The 20446-nt window shown below is 46.3% G+C and overlaps 1 protein-coding gene and 1 long non-coding RNA gene across 4 annotated transcripts; one reads left to right on the forward strand and one right to left on the reverse strand.

Moving 5' to 3' along the window:
- Positions 1 to 18668, forward strand: GJA5 (gap junction protein alpha 5). Of its 2 annotated transcripts, none has more exons than XM_014253627.2 (2): positions 1 to 305; positions 15843 to 18668. In XM_014253627.2, the coding sequence occupies exon 2, from the start codon at positions 15892 to 15894 to the stop codon at positions 17002 to 17004; it is 1113 nt and encodes a 370-aa protein (XP_014109102.1). In that variant the 5' UTR covers positions 1 to 305; positions 15843 to 15891; the 3' UTR covers positions 17005 to 18668. The 2 variants fall into 2 exon arrangements, with proteins under 2 accessions (XP_014109102.1, XP_014109103.1); XM_014253628.2 differs by lacking the exon at positions 1 to 305 and adding an exon at positions 5388 to 5542.
- Positions 328 to 15183, reverse strand: LOC148184952 (uncharacterized). 2 transcript variants are annotated; one of them, XR_015771838.1, is made up of 4 exons: positions 15053 to 15183; positions 14138 to 14229; positions 13550 to 13684; positions 328 to 518 (listed from the first exon to the last, which is right to left on the reverse strand). It is a non-coding gene; the product is annotated as an uncharacterized LOC148184952 (long non-coding RNA). The 2 variants fall into 2 exon arrangements; XR_015771837.1 differs by lacking the exon at positions 328 to 518 and adding an exon at positions 10810 to 10943.
- Positions 18669 to 20446: the final 1778 nt, after the last annotated feature.

Here is a 20446-nt window from a genome sequence, read left to right on the forward strand (position 1 = left end):
AGCTGCCAGTGCATGTCAGGAACAGCTCAGGAGCGAGTCTCCCCCAGCACTGGTCCTCCAGGCTGGAGGGGATGTCCAGCCAGTGAGACAGTGTCAGACCACAGGCTGAGCTCCTGGGAGCTGACGGGGCTCCGCTCACCCTGCCCCGAGTGTCCTCCCCCAGACACTTCAGGATCTCTTCTGGGAGCCGAACACTGGCAGAGAGGTGGGCTCCAGCAAGACCAAAGGGCCGTGCTAGAGCTCTCCCACCCTTCAGTCAACTTTACCTGTTCCTCTCCCTACCTGTGCAGGCTCAGCAAAAAGAGGTAAAGATCTGTTCTTTCTTTTCTTCTTTCGGAAACATATTTATGTGGATATGTATACACACATATTTCTGTCAAGCAGCAATCCATCTAGCTGGAAGTTTGCAGGACAAGATGAATGTCTGGTGGCTAGGTAGATGAGGACTCCTTGCTTAAAAATGACTTGCTGATCCTTTGGACAAATCCTTTATGCCCTCCATGGTCTGGTTCCTCCACCTGTAAAACAAGGAGGGTGTTTATAGGAGCTGCAATTTCATTATCATCTGCAAAGCACTTCTCAACTACTCAGAGATGCTGCAGACTTGAGAAGTGGAAGCAGGAGGGGTGAGAGGGCCGTACTTTGTTTGCAGTAACATCAAGCTGACAGCTGAGCATTTACTTTGGGATAAATGGCAATTTCTCCTCAGTGAGATGAAAACCTCTTCCAGTTTTCCTTGCTGAAAACTTTACTGGCAAATGAGTCTGACACAGAATGATATTTCATAACTTGCTGTTTCTTGTTTCCTCTTTTCTCACTCTGTGCTAGTATGGTACTCTGGGTTGGGGAGATGAAAACATCCATCCATATGGAATAATTTGGGGTTTTCTACTAAATGAGGAACTGTGACTATAAAACTGTTCTTATTCAGGGGCCTTTGCTACTCCTCTTCCCTTGGGCCCAGCCTGTCCTTGGGAATTTGCTTCCTGCTGGAGGATGCCTTCAAGCTGTCTCCAGAGGTCTAATGTATAACAGAGAACTTCCCTCTCTGGCCTTCTCTTTCAATCATATCCATGCATGGGGATTTGAGATAAAGTGTCTCATCAGGAAGGTGCCATCCTTTGGTGCTTTAGAGAAGGTACTAGAGGTGCCTGTCCAGCATGGAGCATTATGAAGAACCAGAATAAGTGCAGTGCTGTGGCCAGGCAGCAGAGATTAACTCAACCACTGTTTGGTGGTGTTTTTTCCTGAATTTTCCCAATGCAATAAACCTGACATCCTCCTCAAGGACAAAGTCCTTGGTAATGGCAGGAATGTACAAGATATTTTCCCTTCAGACAATATCTTTAAGATTCCACATCTCAAGAGAGCATCTAGCTGGATTTGAAACAGCCTTCCAGCATAGCCAGCTGCTCTGGGAACACCTATTTTATGTGAAGAAGCTCTTTCATATGTGAGCTCTCGTCTATACTACTGTACATTTGCAGACCTTCTCCATGCATTGTATTGGCTTGCTCTTTTTGTTTGTTTAAATCTCAGGCACAGAATGAATCCCACCATTAAATATCCATGGGATCAATGCTCAAAAACTCATCACACAAACTCTGCTCCAGATTTACCTGGCTTTTGTATGTAAGGCTGCAGATCTAATAAGGCACTATGACAGGTACAGGAAATAGAATGAAAAAGGGACCTCTTGGTTTATCAGGTTCAGTCCCTTTGAATAACAGGCAAGTACAAAACAAATGGCCTTTTCTAAACTTACTAAACTCTGTCCTAAATCTCATTAGGTTTCCACCCTAACTTGTGGTGCTAAAATGCTGTTCCAGCACCTCCTTGCCTGCTCTGTTGCTTAGAAACCTTCTGATTTCCAACCTAAATTCATTCATGGACAATTTATATCTATTTATTCGTGTGCCACATTGTCCTTTAGCTTATGTAGCTCTGCTCTCTCCCGAGCACTTACTTTCCCAACCCCCAATTCCTAAAAGTATTTATAGGCAGCAAATCTCTCCTCTCTTAACCTTTGTTCTGCCAGACTAAGTAACTAAGCTCCCTTATAGTATTCACCCTGCAGGCACATCACACCATGGTTTAATTACTTTGTGTAGCTGCACTAGCATGAAGTTCAGTGCAAAATAATTAATGCTGAAAAGCTCAAGCCGGTAGCACATCTATTTTCAAATCAGCTCAAATATCTCTGTGCAGTCACTGCTGTGACTGATAAGCAAACACACTGTTGGCCGAGACACCTTCCATCCCTCTGACCACGCCACTGCCTTCCTCTGTACCTGCTCCAGGCTGAATATCCTCCCTGCATGTGGGGGAGCAGCACTGCAGACACTATTTTGGAGAAGTCTCATCCTCTTGTATCACATTACTTCCACTCACTGCAACTGGAAATACTGCTACATCCTCAAAGTTTGCTTGCCTTTTTCACCCCCACATAGCATTGCTGGTTCCTCCTCCTTTGAACCAGGAACCTTCCCTATCTTTCTCCATCTCTCTCTCCTGGGAGATGGAGATTCCTGTTACTCTTCAAGCAACAAGTTCCTAGTGTGTGATTTTACACTCTCCCATTTATCCTCACCTTGATCACTCCAGTCACAAAGAGCCTTCAGCTCTTGTAGTGCTGGAATCCACCTCTGCCCTCATGATACCTCCCAGCTTGGTTTCATCAGCAGATTTCATTAGTATTTCTACATTCTGTGCCAAGGTAATTAACAGAAATATAAAAAAAGATCAGTCCTAAGAGCAATCTTTAAGTAGCCTCACAGATAATTTCCCTTCAACCTATTAAGGAACTGGTGTATCAATTCTGTCAGTCTCTTACTCACTTGAGGATTTATTTAATAATCCCTGTCTTCTTCAGCTGAATCTTCTACACTAATTTGCTTCTTCTGGGACACCATATCATATGGTTTACTGAACTCCAGGTAGATAAAGTCTGCTATGTTTCTTTTACCTAGGGGGTCAGGAATCCTAATCCAAGAAAGCTCTTAAGTTTTGATCAAAAGATAGTACATGTTGTTCTATTTTCCCTTTGCCTCCCGGTCTTATTTCTGCTTTCCTTCGAAATGCATTGCGCAGCCTCACAAACCGCTGTGATCTGTGAGCTGTACATGGCAAAGCTGTCAGCTGTTCTCCTCATTCCCACTGTCTGGGGGAGCATTCTCTTCCACTTGCTCTCCTCACTCAAGTCAGACAAGTTTTGCATAACAGGCTTTTGGGGAGGGTAGTTCAAAATTCTTCTTCCCTGCTTAAATTGAGCAAACCAGCTATTTTTCTGGCTGACGGGCTGGAGAAGCTGCCAGGACACCTCTGTCTTCCCTTGAAGAGAGTGCAGTAGAGAAGGGATGATATATTGAGGGGCTGGCTGAAGTATCCATACAACATCTCTACTCCCCTGTCTTTTGCCTCCCTGTCTGCCTTCTACCATTTCCTTTCCATGCATCAAAATCCAAATAGTTGCCACCAGCACCAAAACAGAAAGAGCTCATAACAGGTACGTCCTGTGCATCATGCATGTGTTGGACAGAAATCTTCTCCCCTCCCTCATACATTCAGCAGAACCAGACTGTATCTGCTGGGTTCAGGATTACCTCTGTATGCCACTCAGGAACAACACTTGGGCAAGAAACACAAAGGAGTGAGCAGGGAGAATCAGCCCTGATCACCCTGGGTGTACAGCCATGCAGGGAGGTGAGTGTAATTCAGACAGCTCTCTCACAGGACCTGTCTCTCTACAGCATGTGAAAAACACTTGACAAGCCTTATCCCTAGCCTATCCCAAAGCCATCTGTGAGCTAGACCTGTATTATTAACACCTTTTTTTTGGACATTTCTATGATGAAGTCCTTGACAATCTCGCTGGCATAAAATCAACATGAGTTTACATAATAATGCTTCATGGAAATTACTCTATCTAGAAGGACAAAAAGCTGGAATGATATTCTCCTTCCCGTGAATTTCCATTGCAGATACACAACTGCCACACAGGAGAGGGAGAAACAACTCCAGAAACAATTCTATTTTCTTAAAAGCCACAGAAGGGCTTCCAATAAAGTTAGAAATGAAGCAGCAGATGACTATATGTGTCTCCATACCAGGTGGTTACTGAGCTGCTGTGGGAATTTACTGTGCACTCTTTGTCCAGCATCCTGCACTAACCACCAGTGAGGATACAGCACTCATGAAAAAGAGTTGCACTCCTAACTTCAGAGTGACAGTGTCCACACAGGACATGCTTCCAGAGGTAGCCTCTGCACAGCACTGTCCCTTTGTAGACTGGCTTTCAATCTTGTGACTAAAGGAGGTATTAAATTAGTGGGAGAAAAACTATTAGAAGAGTTGCCAGCATTGTGTTTTAGTCCTGGGACTGCTTTTGTTTTATTATCTGCACTCACTGATGCAGAGAGACCACGAGGCAATGTTCTGGGTGGGAGATACCTAGCCTGGGAAGGATTGCTGGAGGGATAACCACCGGAGCTTGTGTGCAGCAAGTCGGTTCTCAGGTCAGCAGAGTCTTCTGTGCAAATCTCGCTCTCCTGCCTTCGGTTCTTTGAGATCTTTATCAAAGCCAGAAGGCATCTCTGATTCTGCCTCCTCGCTGAGCCATTTCTGATGTGCAGGCCTCAGAGGCTCAGTTTGACACATACATGAAATACAAGACCTTCAGACACTTGGTATGTCAAAGATGTTTTTAAGAGAGGCCCGAATGCTCGTGCGTCTGCGTGTGCGGGGAGGTGGAGGTAGGGTGGCATGACAAAAAACACCTCTCTTGACAGGCAGATTATTTATCAGTACAAGGACATGTAAAAAGTCTCTGTGAAGCATTTGGTGCCCTTTAGGACAAGGCTGCAGCTTTGCTGGGCCCCTGGTCCAAGCCAGCAGAGCAAGTTCTGTGTGATTTGAAGTGGTGGAAGACCCCGCTCCACATGAACTCTGCATTGCCAGATTAAGCTTGAACGAGTCAGAAATACGTCCCTTGTTGGTTGAACTATCTTTTGTCTTGCATGGAAAAAGCTTTCCAGGGTCTGGCTGGTGTAACTGTGGGGCAATGCTGTCTCTTTTCATTTGGGGAAGGCTTAGACCGTGGAATGTTATCTGTGGGAAGATGTGCAAAGGAACAGTGACTGGAAGGGACTGCGCGAAGCCGGCAGCGAATGCATCCTGTCGGCATGAGGAGGGTGGCACAGGGAGAGGCTGAGAATGGAGAGGCAGGACTGAGATCCATGGTCTTTAAAGGAAAAACAACAGGAAACCAGGTTTGAAAATAGAAAGATTAGACTGGAGGGGGTGGGAGAGACAAGAAAAGTAGGTGAAGAAAGAAGAGGGAGAAAGGCGGAGAGGCAGTGGGGAAGAGAGAAAGTGACACAGAAAGGGGGTGGAGAGAAAGAGAGGAAGAGAGAGAGAGAGAGAGAGAACCATATTAAAGGAATAAAACGAAGCAACTGAGGAGAAGAAGGAGTTCAACTTCATTACAAAAACGGAAAGTGCTAAAGGAAGGAAAGGAGACTGAAGACAAGACACTGGAAATCAGGTAAGCGACTATGAGGGGGAAATAATAGAACTGCAGAAGTGCCGATGGTAGATCAAGTTATTACATTCAAGGGGAAAGCAGTATGAGGGGGAAAAAGGATTTGGAGAGGCAGGAAAAGAAGGATGGCCAAAAATAACTTAAGAAATTTACTTTTTATTTCATTTTCTCTTCAAAACATTCCCACTAGTAACATGGTGGGCTTGGGACATTTTAAAAATTAAACTGTTTTGCCACAGGCAGCTACAGAAATAACAAGTAACTTCCCTGCAATGAACATAGATACCAATAGATTCCAACGTATAGGAAAGCACGGTAAGAGCCCCAAACATCCTCCCTCAGACAGTATAAAGTGCAAATTGCCATTTCTGTCAGATCCCATTTCAGCATGCTGTCAGGCTGCTCGGGGGACAGTGGTGAAGGGAGCTCTTACCTAGGAGAGGCTCTCGGGGTATAAACACTTTATCAAGCGTTTGCATTATCCGCCTATATTCTGAAGCGTGCAGGACGCTTTCAAAATACTGCAGTTTCTTTTCCTAGGGAGCACTGTGTCCTGGCTGGTCTGTGACATGGAGCCTGGGAATGTAACTCCAGTGCAGACAAGTGCCTTGCTGGTATTTCACAGTCACACGTCCTGTGCATGCCGCCAGGGAATGAATGCCTTTCTCCTCCATCCTGACACTGCCCGTGGCAGCCTCAGCAAGGAGGCACACAGACCTGAAGGGACAAATGTCCTCTCCCACACCAGCAGCTGCTGACTCCTTTTATTTGCCTTCTTAACTTTTTCCCCCCTTTTTTGTACTTGGAATAATTATGCAATTACATTTCCATGATTTAACGCTGCTTTTTCAAAGAAGAGCCCACCTTGAGAACATGGTACCCCCGGAACACACCCACCTGGAAGGAAGCAATCTCACTGAGTGTAAAGGCTGCTGACTAATTGCCACCTCAGATCTGTGGTGGCTCCTTTGATTTCCTGAAGGGTCGTTTGGCTGCCCATTTGTCATGTCTAAGGAGCTTTGTGGCATTCTGGTTTTAACTCAGGTAAACTGAGGCAGTGCCCCTGTCCCTCAAGTACCCTAACAACCTTTAGAGGATTATATAAGTGGCTTTTCTGGACAAACCTCAGTTAGAAAAGTCTTGTGCTGAATGAGCTGTAGGCATTGAACTCTCCCTCCATTGTAACAAACCCATCAAAATTCCTTGGTGAAGCAGTGTGTGAGAGTTTTCCTCTACTGCCGCCTAAGTTTTCCTCTCTTTAAAGAACTTCATGCATGTAACATATGTGTGCACATGTGTGTGCAGCTAGGAGAAGCTTAAAGAGTTATTCAGAAGCCTCACAGTATTCAGTATTTCTATCAGGATCCAAAAAATTCTGCATTTGCTGGTATTTTCAAAATCTACTCTGAGATGAGCACACATTTCTGACTTTGTTCCCCTTTTCCTTGGGAGCAGAGCAGTACTTTAGGAGAATTCCTGAGGCTTCAGGGTTTAAAATACTCATCAGGCTCTGGTCGCTTGGGAACTATGTTAAGTATTCCTGTTACTATAAGTATTTGGGGTTGGTTGTTTTTTTTCGTTTTTCCACTCAACAGTATATATTATCACAATATTTTTAGTACTATATGGGCATTAAAAAATTCAAACTCTGACAGAAAATACAGGACTTCATACCTTAGCCTCTCTTCTTTTTTTGACCTTCAGACAGATTTCATAGATTCTGCACACATTTGCCCATTTTCTGATTTATCTTGCAGCATTGAAAGCAGACAAGGAGGAATGAGTAATTCAGCACTCCCTATGTCATTAGGGAGCACAGTTTGGAGACTGCTCCATGCTTTGGGTGCTGCTGTATGAGGCACAAGGATAGAGGCTTAAAATTAGAAATAATTCCCAGAGGACAACAGAGAGACTTCAATATTTGGGCTAAGAATTCATAAGGGTGCGGGAGAATTAATTTTATTGCGATTGATAAGCAACAGAGAGATCTCTGTGAACAATACTCAGCATGATAGCTCTTCCCTGAAACAAAGATATATTCATGCCACACAGCATGCAATGAGCAGAGAGATGCACTCTTAAGTCTCTCTAGTGTATCTTTGAAAAGAGGTTAGGGGGGTTTAATGTAAGAACTACAGGGTTTACACTTATATTTCTGCCTTTCTCCATTTTTTATGTCATTACGGACATGCTTTGAGAATGACTGAGAATTCCCATATGAAACTGCTCTCCCTTAGAAGCAGAAAAGCTGACAGATGCCTTGGTCAGGGCACAGGGTTGCTTGCAAAGTGAAGCAGCCTGGCAAGCCTGCAGAGCTCCAGGGTCTTCTGCTGCACTCAGATGTCTGGTGAAGAAAGGAGGGAATAGTGGGGTGGGAGAAAAACTGTCTCCAGTTTGTAGTCAGATAAAGCTATCCAAGAGGACTGGGGTTAACTCTTCTTTCTTAGTCCAATTTCCTCTGTCATGATGAGGCAAGTTTCCCCACAAATGCCCATTTCTTGTCTTTTGGATATTTGACTTCTACATGTGGTACAACTGGTGGAAGTGATAAACTCTCCCACTCCAGCACAAACTAGACAGAGCTCTGCTTTGAATACACATTATACAGTGCTAAGTACACTGGAAGAAAAGCACCAACAGATTAGCCACATCACCAAAGAGCTTCCAAAATTAATGAATAGTTTTTATCTTAATCTCTCGCTGCCTTAGTTCCTTGACTGATCTAATATCATCTCCTCACCTCTGGGTGGTAATGAAAGTAAGTAGATTTATAATTGTGAAGCGATCAGATACTGTTGTGATGAAAGCCATAGGAAAACCCATGAGGAAACTAATAATTCTGTCTTTAGAGCTGGACTTGAATAATGTACAGTAAATGAGGCACAGGCCACCCACTGAACAATGAGGAGAAAACAAAACATTGAATAGCTGCTGTTCAAGAAAGCCCCCGCCAGGCTGGCACAGAACAAGGCAGGCATCCTGTGCAAAGAATGAGGTGACAATGTGAGGATGTGGTTAAGGACTCTAAGAGGCACAGGCACAAAGAGATTGAATTAAGATTACTGAGAACAGTAACCCCAGCATTTCCTAACTCCCTACTGCTGGGCTTTGCCAATTAAGTATTAGTTGGTCTCAAAGGGGGGTGTATTTTTGTGCATATATATATATATATATATATGCACTGAGTACAAAAAAATAATCCACTCACGTAGTCAGACTGAGGCAAGGATACAGCAATGAGGCTGGAGTGTGAAAAGAATCCTACAGATTTTTGGAAAGAAGGAAGAAATGAGATTTGACAAGGTACTAATAAGTGGGAAATAGTTGCTGAAAATTTCCCATTTCTAAGGCTGAAAGAATTAGCAATTTGGGTGCTGTAGAGGGTTAGCTGGTCAAAACTGCCAAAAAACTGAGGCAATGCTCTCTGGGAGAGCTTGACTGTAGGGAAACCATGGCAGGGAGGGGACTGATAGGCAGGGAGGTATTAGGGTGAGAGGAAGGAAGAAAAGATGGGAAAAGTCTGAATGAGAGCTCTCTCCTTCTCCCATTACCTCTCCAGTCTGTTTTACTTCAACACTATAACAAGTTGCATCTCATGCAGTCTGTGAACGACCTAAAATCAGATGGGCAGGTTTAATTGCTGCTCTATTGTGCCCAGTGTGAGGCTGCCATCACTGCACATCTCCTTACACCAGCCTTCCCCACAGACTGAGCAGTGCTTGACATCAGCTTCTCTCAGCAGAGCTCAGGGACAGCTTTTACTACAGCAGCCCCCAAGTTTCACAGCTTGTTTTTTTTTTCCCCCCAGAGCTCCTTATGCCCTCCTTGGCTATCTCCTCACCTCTATTTTGCCCAGTCTAGTATCATCTGCAAATTCATACAGGTCAGCTTCTCTCTGCAAAGGGAAAGATACTGGAAAGAGCATCAAGTTGCCAGCATTTACATTAGAGAGAGAATTTATGGGGGTTTTTTTCCTAGCAAAAAGCACAGTGGCCCTGCATTTAGTTTATCCCAAGTCCAGTTTAGTCACATCTGTTATTGTCTCTAGGGACCCACATTTCTCTAAGGAAAAGAGAGAATCCCAAGAGAATTAGAAGATGCTCCCACATTTTAAGTGTAAGCCTGGATACCACTATCATGTAACTATTTGATGCTAGCTTTTTAAAGATAGTGGGATAAATTCATCCCTCAGCTTGATTCATCTGAGTTCAAGGTGTCTTCTGTTCTTGGTCTCCTGAGACTACATCAGGCAGAGCTTGACCCTAATATTTGGAAATATGAAAGCACAGGGGGAGGAACAACATTAGATTTTCTGGACAGACAACTAATAAAAATTCAACTGACTGGGAGTCTGCAGCTTCCACCATCACTTCAGATGAAAATATTCTACATATTATTATCATCTGTGCATGTAACACATCCCTGATGTACACACTTGAAGGTGTTGAGTGATTCCTCTCTGTCTGCGTCCCTGTGTGCATCAGGGTTGTGTGCCTGTGTGTAGGAGGTGACGGGTCATTCAGCTCCCTTATCTTCTCACCCACTCTCTTTTTTGTGAACTCTGAGATTTTCCACATTTGGAGAGGAGGGGGAAAGCACACCTCATCAAGGAATAACAAGCTGTCTGCAACTACAAGTAGGGCCAGTGGTCTGGTTATCAGGATGGCCCTTCCAGAAATTACAGTGAACTTGGGAGGAGCAGAAAGATAAGAAACATTGGATGTCTGTCTTCTAAGAGCTGTTAACACAGAGCTGTCCTTCTCCCATGATATTTCAGCTCTAAAGTCAAAGTCACTCTGATACTGGCTCAACACAGGACTTTGAACCCAAGGAAGTAGAATGTAACCAATGCAAACGTCAACTATTTTTCTTTAAAAGCATAAGTACAAAGCTATTTATTCCAGGTTCATGTGAAGATCAGAATTACAAATTTGGTTAAAGAACTGGCCTGAAACTTATCATAAGCATATGCATGTATATATGAAGCCAGAGAGATAATGTTTTGAAAAAAATGCCTAATAGGTTGTTGTTTGTCTCTTGCATACCCATAGGAAGGATGGTAGTATACTCTGAACAAAAAGGTACCTGTTGAGGTGGGATTTAGTATCACAAACCATCTGTAATCCAAAGCACTGCACCCACTCTGCACAGTGCATTTCTTACTCTATTCATCATTTAATGTTGTGAGCCATGTGTCCCCACAATGCAAAACAAAACAAAACAAAAACCAAAACATCTGTGGTTCTGCCAGGTGTACCTGCTATAGAAGGGCAGCAGGAGAGGGTTTTCTTTCAGGTAATTAAGACAGTGCAGTCTGAGGGCACAAGAGAGAAGGGCTGTGGTCTGTAGAAGCAGATGTGCTGTAGAAGTGTTGTATTGCTGTCATGACGTTAAAGATGCAGGGCTGCATAGAAAAAAAGGACACAATCTTTCAAGTCACAACCCCTGAGCTGTCTCTAACACAGTGACCTCAAACAAGCAGTTTGTCCCTTCTGTACCCCAGTGATCACCATCTGCAAGACAGAGGTGACAACATCTGCACTGCATGGGATGCTGAGGCTACTAACAAGGGGCTGGAGATCCTTAAGTAGCATTAACCAGCCTCCAGTGCAGAGCTTGAAGTGACCTTCCCAAGTGCCTACGGCTGTGAGTGCACAGTTGGGCAGTGTGGGCTCCACTCCTGTCTGGGTTCAGCCTAAAAAGTGCCAGCACATGGCAAAGATCTTTGCCCACACACCCACCATGATCTGCTGTGCCACGTGCTGGATAAGATAACACAGCTAGAGGGAGGAAAGCCACGAGCAGTTCCTAGGCACTGACCAGCTTGCCTGGATGCCCCACTGCAATGCCACTGCTCACATGCCCAGTACCCAGAGGGGACAGCTGCCTCCTCACTCAGTAGCTTGGAGGGGATGCACTCCTTGCATGGCCTCCACACACAGCCACGTGTCTGGAGTGTGAGCTTCTTAAAACATGCTGGGCCCTCCACTTTGTTGTGAAATCTCATTAATTCCCAGAGACAGACATTTGTACCTGATTGAGCAAATCACACACAGAGATCGGGCAAAAACACAATGGCTTTGAATCGGATACTTTCCCCCTCCCTGGGAAGTGTGCCTGCCTCACACAAAGGAGCCTTCCTGGGAGAGCCTCCCCAGGTGCCCCTGGGATCTGCCACGGGGAAGAGGTGAGCCCAGCAAGGGAGAGCAGAAACAGTGTAATAATCAGACTCTCCACTTTATTTTAGAACCATCCCGCAGAGATGGCGACCTCCTGTCACCTTCCTTGTGGGAAAAGCTAGCTTGAAGTGTTGAGCTCAGCTATTTATATCACTGCTGATAGCCTCGCCTGTCTTCTAAAGAGGGGAAAACTTTCTTCCTAGCAACCCCCAGGGAAATAAACTCATATAAAGATGATTGCACAGGAACAGCCCTCCTGGCTCTCTGGTGTGGGTTTGCTAGCTGTTCATCAGAGCCCTGGCTAGTTCCAACCAGAACAAGCGTGCTGGCTGGAGCGAGCAGCAGTGATGTGAAATGCTCGCCCGTCCTTCAGAGCACGTGGCATCACCAAGAGGATGGGCAAAACTGCTCAGAGGGCAACAGACACTTCCCCTCCCGCAGATAAAGGCAGTGCAAAAAAGGAATGGCAGAGAGCAGCCCCTAGCTGGCGAGCCAGCCTGGCGTACTAGCAGGTGCCGTCCCCGCTGGGGTATTTTTATCGTGGAATTTGGCAGTCACAAGGCAGCCTGGAGCTGAGCAGACTCCATGCTTGGCCTGTGGGGTGATGCTGAGTTTTCCTCAGCTTCAGTGGTGCTCCAGGTGATGATTGAGCCGGGCTGGCCACGTCGCTGGGTTTGTGCCAAGCTGCACTGGTCTGTGTCACACACGCGTCCCCCGGTGCCAGGATCCCGTGACAGTGCCCAGCTCCCGTGTGGATCCAGCAGAAAGCTGCCAGCCAAAAGCATGGAAAGGCAGTGGCATGGCCCATGACTGCTCATGAATATGCATGACCCTGCTGCTGGTCTTCTACCAGGTGCTGAGTACTGGTAGAAGTATTTGAGTACCACAAGAATACCCAGAGCTGTTTTTTGCCCAGCCACACCAGAGTTAGACAAGATCTGTCCAACTGAGCCCAAACTAGGAATTTTAAAGGCTGCAGATGCTCACTTGCTGAGAGGTCAAAGCATGTGAGGGCAACAGTAGTCTGGGAATGAGGAAAAGGAACTATATGGAAAATTCCCAAGAATAGTAAAGCTATGAGGAGAAGGGCTAGGTCAGGGGCAGCTCTGCACAGCCAGGAAAAGCTGTCAGGAGGTGACAATCCTTCTTTTCTTGCTGGCAGCAGAGAACTAGATGCTCTCAAAGACCCTTGATCGGGCACTGCAAAAATAGCTCGCTAATAAGTATCAAATGTCTAAGCCAAAAATGCTGCTCTAGGAGGGAAACTCCTTCTGTTGGTTTCCAAATCTGTTCCCCTGTGGCCACCTACGCCCTTGCAGCAGCCACCTCAGCTCTCTACAGGGCTGTAGCGAGATGATCAGGAGGCACCTCCGGCTGTCCCTTCTTTAGACAGGCTGTGCAAGGGAGGGCAGAGGAAATGTCCCTATTATCTAGCCTAAGCCTCAGATCCTTCTGATTTACAGCTTCTTGAAGTATTCTGTGCATGTGTGAGACAGGTAAATTGCTGTTCTTCTCACATCCATTAACATTTTTTATTTCTGGGTTCCTTTTGTGCTTATGTTTGCTTTACTTTGTGTCCTGCACATCCAGATTTTTACAATCTGCAAATGTCTAGGCTTAGAAGCCTTCCCTGGGGAAAACAAGCTGTTGTAAAGTCCCAAACAACCTGCACACAATAGAATAAATAGGAAGGGGGGCTCAGTTTGCGATTGTACTTCCCTCCAGCAGTAAGAAAAACCTCAGCCTTTGCACAGCCGGGGAGAACTGTGTTCATATTTACATTACCAAGCAAGATGAAAAAAAAAGGCATGTGTAAACAACATAAACTCACCTGGAAATGTGAGGACACCCACTACTGTTCATGCTGCCTTGTAAGGAATATTCCACACATACAGCTGTGCTACAGCATAGTGGTGTTGGGGACACATAACACAGAGCTGTAGGGAGCTGGTTGCCTTTCTGCACTCTGGGGAAAAAAAAAAGCAAACACACTAATTTCAGTGCCACAGTCTGTAAATATTTCCCATCACTGATTTATCTGCCTGTGTTTAATCCCCTGGTGCTCCTGGAATGAAGCCATATGCTAATTTCTCCAGAATGTAGTAACTGCACCAAAGCCATTCTGGAAGGTAAGACAGACCCACACATTCACCAGTTTTCGTCAGTGCAGATGAGAGGAATCAGAAAGACCAGCTGATTTTCTGTGTTACTGCTCCTCCAGCTCAGGGCTGGCAGCAGATCAAGGCTCCTGCATGTGCCAAGCAGCCACCAGGACATCCATCAGCATGACTGCAGCACGCCTGCCAGGGCAGGAAAGAGCCAAAGTCCATCCTTTGCTTCCTGTATGTCCCATCTCCCTGCTCACATGGCTTCTGACAGGTGGGTGGGGTAGCAAGTGGCCACTGCCCTGTCTCCATACCTGGGCAATCCTCTCCTTCCTCAGGGCAGCCCTCAGCAGCACCAGCAATTTGATGGTTCAACTTTTGATCTTTGTTCCATCCATCCTTGCAGCTGGACACAGCACAGGAACAAACAATGCTATGAATTATGGTGTGTACTGCTACATTAAATTATATCACTCTTATAACTAGAGGAGGGGATATTTTTCCCTCAACAAGTGTATCTGTTCTCCAGCTTTTGCTCACAGGCAATCTACACAATATTGCTACAGTAAATTTTCAGCTTTTAACAGTGTCTGCTCTCCACAAATGTTCTTTGCACTATAAAAATAATTGGCTCCTAAAGACAGGACAAGGAACAATAAAGGAGAGTTAACAATTTGGTCCCTGTGGCTTTGGGATTTACCTTGACTAGTGCTTTTAATATTTCATTATGATGATTATTTTTACATTTACTTATTAAAATGCTATTTTCTAAAAGAATGACTGTGGGAGAACATTAGCTCCAAGGTAATAGTGCACACTTTATAGCACCCAGCCCTTAACTCTCACCAGGAAGAGCTTTGCAGTGCCTTGGGAAGGTAAGTATGGTGAGCATAACTGGATCAAATGATTGCTCAAGCACTCCCACAGGGCCCCACAAAAGATGGATTAAACCCACTGCTCTCTTTTTATCCATCAGGTTAAGTGACTTGGCCAGAAACAGTCAGTCAGAGTCAGAAACAAAACTGAAGCAGGCTCTCCTGCATCGCCACTTTGCAATCTTACTCCCAGTCCAGCAAACCTTTCCTGTCATCAGACCACCTACCAACAGCACTTCCCAGGAATTGCAGGTCCTCGGGAGGCACTTCAAAGGAGGCTTTTTTCTTTGTCTGTTTCATTTGAACGTGAATTTTTCCTCAGAATTTAAGAAAAGCAGAAGGAGCAAGACTCACCATTTAGATTCTGCAGCAGTTCCCTTTCAGAGAGGCATGACAGGGTGGCAGCAGATTAGGTTTCCAGGACTGGCACAGCCCACCAAAGTCTTTACACTCCCCTAAACATTTGCAGCTTGTAAATGAAACACTTGCATCTGGTAACACTGCAAACCCAAAGCAAAACCTAGGGACAGGGAGCAGGTGGGCAACAGAAAGGTTTTCTCTACACTTCAGTGGTGGCACTGAAGGTCCTAAAGGAAACCCAGAGCTGCCAGCATTTCACATTCCAGGTGGTGGTGCAGGTATTACACAAAGGCAACATCTGACAGTGCCACTGCTCAGGCCAGGCTGTAGATTCCAGTCTTATCTCCCAGGGGATCAGCCCACTAAGGATTTTCCAGAGTGCAGTCTACAGACAGATGAATGCTGCTTTAACTACCCAGTCCACAGAGGAGGCAATATGCAGATCACAGTGAAAAAGGACTTTCTGAATCAAAAATAAATCTGGCTCACACTCAAGGTTTTGGGAACTCATTTAGCAGGCTGTAGATGTAAAAGAAGATCACTTTTTGTTTCAGTATCTGAATTTTAAAAGAAAAAAAATAATCCTGAACACAACACAAGGTTTCCAGTGGATGTGAAACAAAGTTTTCAGCAAACCAGACCTCGTTCATTTCAGATCAAATTAAAACATTACCTCTGATACAAAAAAAAAAAAAAAAAAAAAAAAAAAAGACCCATTTCACTCCATTACCAGCTGGGCATTTCCTAACCCTCCTCAGAACCACTCTCTGTTTTCTCCCAACAGAGGCTTGCGCTCAGCTCTCAAGACTTCTCACCCCTCCTGGTGAGCAGAAATGGGGGAGTGGAGTTTCCTGGGAGACTTCCTTGAGAAGGTCCACAAGCACTCCACAGTGGTGGGGAAAGTCTGGCTGACCGTGCTCTTCATCTTCCGGATGCTGGTGCTGGGGACAGCCGCGGAGTCCTCCTGGGGGGACGAGCAGTCGGACTTCATGTGCGACACCCAGCAGCCCGGCTGCGAGAACGTCTGCTACGACAAGGCCTTCCCCATCTCCCACGTCCGCTTTTGGGTCCTCCAGATCATCTTCGTCTCCACCCCGTCCCTGGTGTACATGGGCCATGCCATGCACACGGTGCGCATGGAGGAGAAGAGGAAGATGAAGGAGGCAGAAATAGAGGCCCGAGAGAACAAAAACGGTGGTGACACATACTACCAGCAGAAGTGCTCCGTGGCAGAGAAAGAGACTAAGCTGTCTGGCTGGGATGAAGCAGGAGGCCAAATCATACTCAGGGGCAGCCTGCTGAACACTTACGTCTACAGCATTTTGATTCGAACTGCCATGGAAGTGGCCTTCATCGTGGGGCAGTACGTCCTCTACGGGATCTTCCTGGAGACCCTGTACATCTGCCAGCGGGCACCGTGCCCCCACCCCGTCAACTGCTACGTGTCCCGCCCCACCGAGAAGAACGTGTTCATCGTCTTCATGCTGGCCGTGGCAGTGCTCTCCCTCTTCCTCAGCCTGGCCGAGTTGTACCACTTGGGCTGGAAGAAAGCCAAAGAGAGGTGCTCCCGGTCCTACAAAGCCAGCCCCAGCACAGCGCCCGGCAGGCTGGAGTCTGCCCCGCAGGCAGAGAGGGCACAGATGTACACCCCGCCGCCGGATTTTAACCAGTGCTTGTCCAGTCCCAACGGGAAGTTCATCAGCCCCTTCAGCAACAAGATGGCCTCCCAGCAGAACACCGCCAACTTCGCCACCGAGAGGGTCCACGGCCAGGAGGATGCTGCTGGGGAAGGGCCCTTCATTAAGTCCAGCTACGTGGAGAGTCCAGAGGCGGCCAGTGAATGTGCAGCACCTGCCTTCCCCGAGAACTACTTCAACGAGAAACGCCGGTTCAGCAAGGCCAGCCGTGCCAGCAGCAAGGCTAGGTCGGATGATTTGTCTGTGTGACCTGTCTCCAGCAGGGATGAGGAGAAGGAGCTGTCCCAGTGCTCAGTAAAACTTTGGCAAAGTGGACTCCAAACTCTCACCCCTAACCTCCCTGTCTTAATATCCTCTCTCTATCCTTTCCAAACAGCACCTCTAACAGCTCAAGGCAGGGGCAGCCACAGGCACTGAAGAGAGACACCAATCTCGGGATATGAAGCCCTCAGCTGTATTTTCACCATGGAACCCACAGGGATTAGAGACTCCCCACCCTTAGCCTGGTAGAGCACAGGCCAGCAGACTCCTGCCCAGTGGGTATCCACTGTGACTCTGTATTCAACAGACTGACTGGACCTCTAAATCTTCTGTGTTCTCTATTCAACGTTTGCAACATCAGCTTGGCGGCTGTACTGAGCAGAAGCTTCTCTCATCTGCAGAAACATACCAGTCAGCTTTCTGAAAGAAAGATTTTCTCATCTCCTTCATTTTGGCTCTTTATAATCCTCCCTTTCTCTATCTGAGCCCAGATATTTTATACCAGGTTACCTACACAATAAATCCTACTTGAATTTTTTGACACTGTGTGTAGAACAACTCTTCCCCGTAAATAAGGACATCTGTGGTCTCCAGTGCACAGCTGCCTCATGTCTAACATTGGAATCCCTTCCTCATTCCTAAGTCAGCGGCAGCAGACTGGCCCCAGGGAAATCACTTAGATGACCATTTGATGAAGACTGGGAAAATTTCCCAATATACTTATGTCATTAATCCTAAGCAAGACATCCATTAACAGAAATAGAGACTCTGCAGTGAGAACAGATATCTCACGGGTATCATGTAGAAAAAAAGTGGTTTTCCCCTTTTTGAAACCCATCTTTCAAGCAACCTGAATTCTGCTGAAAGGGTGCTACCAGCTGCCCACTTGAGAGAAAAGCATCCTCTGTTTATCTGCAGAAGAGGTACGGCCTGTGTCTTCTCACCAACCTACCAAAATGCTTCAGCATCCTCCGCAAGCAGAAAGAGCCCTGCTCAGGTCCTGCACATCATTCAGCTCCTGCCTGCTCTCTCAAGCTTGCCAGCCAGCACAGGTCAAGTTATTTGTCCCCACAGCAAGTCTCTGCTCTGCCACCAGGCCATCCTCTCCACTCCATACCTGGCACACATGGTGCCAGAAATCACCCATGGACCAGGTCTTTCCACCACTGTAACCTCTCAGAGCAACCACTGTGGCCCGAGGCTGCACTGTGAGTCTGGCGGGTGAGGTCTGCAGGCAGCTCCCACTCAAGATACATTTTCTCAGTGCAGAGCTGACATCCCTCTGGGAAAGATCTGCTAAACAGAGCCACACTGCTCCCTGTTGTTTACCCTGCACTGCTCTTCCAGACACAGGCCACAGCTTCCCAACACTGGACTGCACAAGCGAATGGCCTGGGACCAGCTGATGAGGGGACTGAGCCATTCCCTCTCTTAGGGCCACTGAAAGTGAATCCCTGCTCCTGATACACAGCTTTGGTACAGCTCCCTGTGCATTTAAATACACATTCACACTCAGACAGGGGAAACCGTGTTTTTGTTTGTAAGTTTTTATATATTTGTATTTTTTAATCCCGAAAAGACCTGTGTGTTTTCCTTAACATGAGATTTTAGTCAGTCGTATCTAGGTTTCTCCTAATAAAGTTCTAACTCCATCTCTCCTTGTGGATGTTTCTCCTCTCACATGGCTGAGAATGAGCTGCTAGCAGAGAACAGGCTGCCCACCAGCCTCTGCTGCTCAGAGATCACAAAAATTCTCATTGCCCAGAGTGGCAGGAATGAGGGGAGGGTCTGGCCAGGGAGATAAATAATAAACAGAGGGAAATGATTGATTGATTGATTGATTGATTGACTGGATAACAGGAACACCCCCCCAGCTCCCCTGCCTGCCTCTGCATTATCAAGGAAGGAGGAGCTGGTCAGGGAACAGAGCTTCCATCCTCTTGCAAACACTCCCTGCATGTCCTTGCATATCCTAACACACCTCTGTACCCAGAGAGGACACCTGTGATGTGAAGCCAACTCAGCAGGAAGAGGGAAGCAAAACCTGTCCCCCAGGCATCTGATTAATTGTCCATGCAGTAACCGAGCCCTGAAGTCCTTTTAAGAGACAAGGCCTTGAGAGAATCCACTGCTAACCATTTCTGAAGTGTTCCTGTAGGTACTCTAATCTCTTAAGATGTATTTGCCCAGCCCAAAGAAATTCCTTTTCTTCCCTCAGCTGCATCCTTCCTCTGAAATTTATCATTTGCTCTCCCACTTTCCAGCTTTCACAGGCTCCCTCCTTCTGGCCTTGGATCCCCCTGTCCACCCAAAGGAAGTGCCCTTCTTCACTTTCTCCACATAATCTGCCATCCCATGGGATTCTGCAGGCTGGGAAGCTGGAGATCAGTAAAGTACCAGGTCCCAGCAAGGAGCCTGAGAGGGGACAAAAAGAATGAATCCAGAATTGAATGAGGACACTGGGACAAGGACCTTTAACTGCATTAGAAACTACAGGCACCCTTTAAGATTAGGGAGCTGTGGTCTGGGGGTTTTCAGGTCAGGAGCGAGGATGCCTGAAGAGGATTCCTGAGGAGCATTCACAGCCCCACAATGCAGCAAGAAGGCAGGACTGGTCCTGCAGACCCTGGGTTTTTAACTGGCATGAGTACAGCCCTGAGCATGCCTGTCCCTTAGGGTGCCACCTTGCTGCGAGAGACAGGCAATGGGGAAGCCAGGAGCATTCCCCGGGGAACACTTGGCCACTGAGTGACATTAATGTTCAGTAAAGCCACTCGAGTACGAACACAGACCTTGTTTAACAAAAAATTTGTGGTTTAAAACAAGCAATAGCCCAAACTTTAAAAGCTCTGAGCTACAGTTTCTGCTGGAGGGCAAGGTAGAGCTGAAAAAAGAGGACAAAGATCTCCTCTGTGCTGTCTCAGACCTCTGTGATCCAACCACGTTCAGGGGTGGGGTTTTGATGATCTTTGAGAGTACAGGGGAGTACAAGATCTCTCTCATCCTAGAGACTGAATATATCAAAGCAGATAATTTCCCTCTGCCACCCATTTCTTAATGCCTCCACGGTTCTGTCTTCTAGGTATAACAAGTGGGGGATATTTGATGGATGGATGTTTGTACTAGCTGACAGACCATAAACTTTTGATTCTTGGAACCCACTGTCAAGGCTGGCCAGGCTGTCACACCATGATAGAAGCACATTTACTTCAGGCTGGCCTGTCCTTTCAGACAGATTTAGTATATATTGCTTTGCACCAGATGGATGGGTAGACAATCTTATAGTAGCAACTTGATTCAACATTACATATTAATTTCAGTCCCTGGGTAGGTATTCAATCTTTAAATGGCAGCATTACAAAGACAATGCTCTGAGAGGGAGAAAAGAGGAAATGTGAGAGCTTTTCATTCTGTTCTTGCCCCTCTTTTC

This window comes from Pseudopodoces humilis, chromosome 2 (genome assembly GCF_049639895.1).
Source record: "Pseudopodoces humilis isolate 2021_Gansu_Grassland_sample_001 chromosome 2, ASM4963989v1, whole genome shotgun sequence".
Classification (NCBI taxonomy): domain Eukaryota; kingdom Metazoa; phylum Chordata; class Aves; order Passeriformes; family Paridae; genus Pseudopodoces; species Pseudopodoces humilis.

Excerpts from the sequence above, each read along its gene's own strand:
- GJA5 (XM_014253627.2), top strand. The coding sequence starts at position 15,892 with ATGGGGGAGTGGAGTTTCCTGGGAGACTTCCTTGAGAAGGTCCACAAG.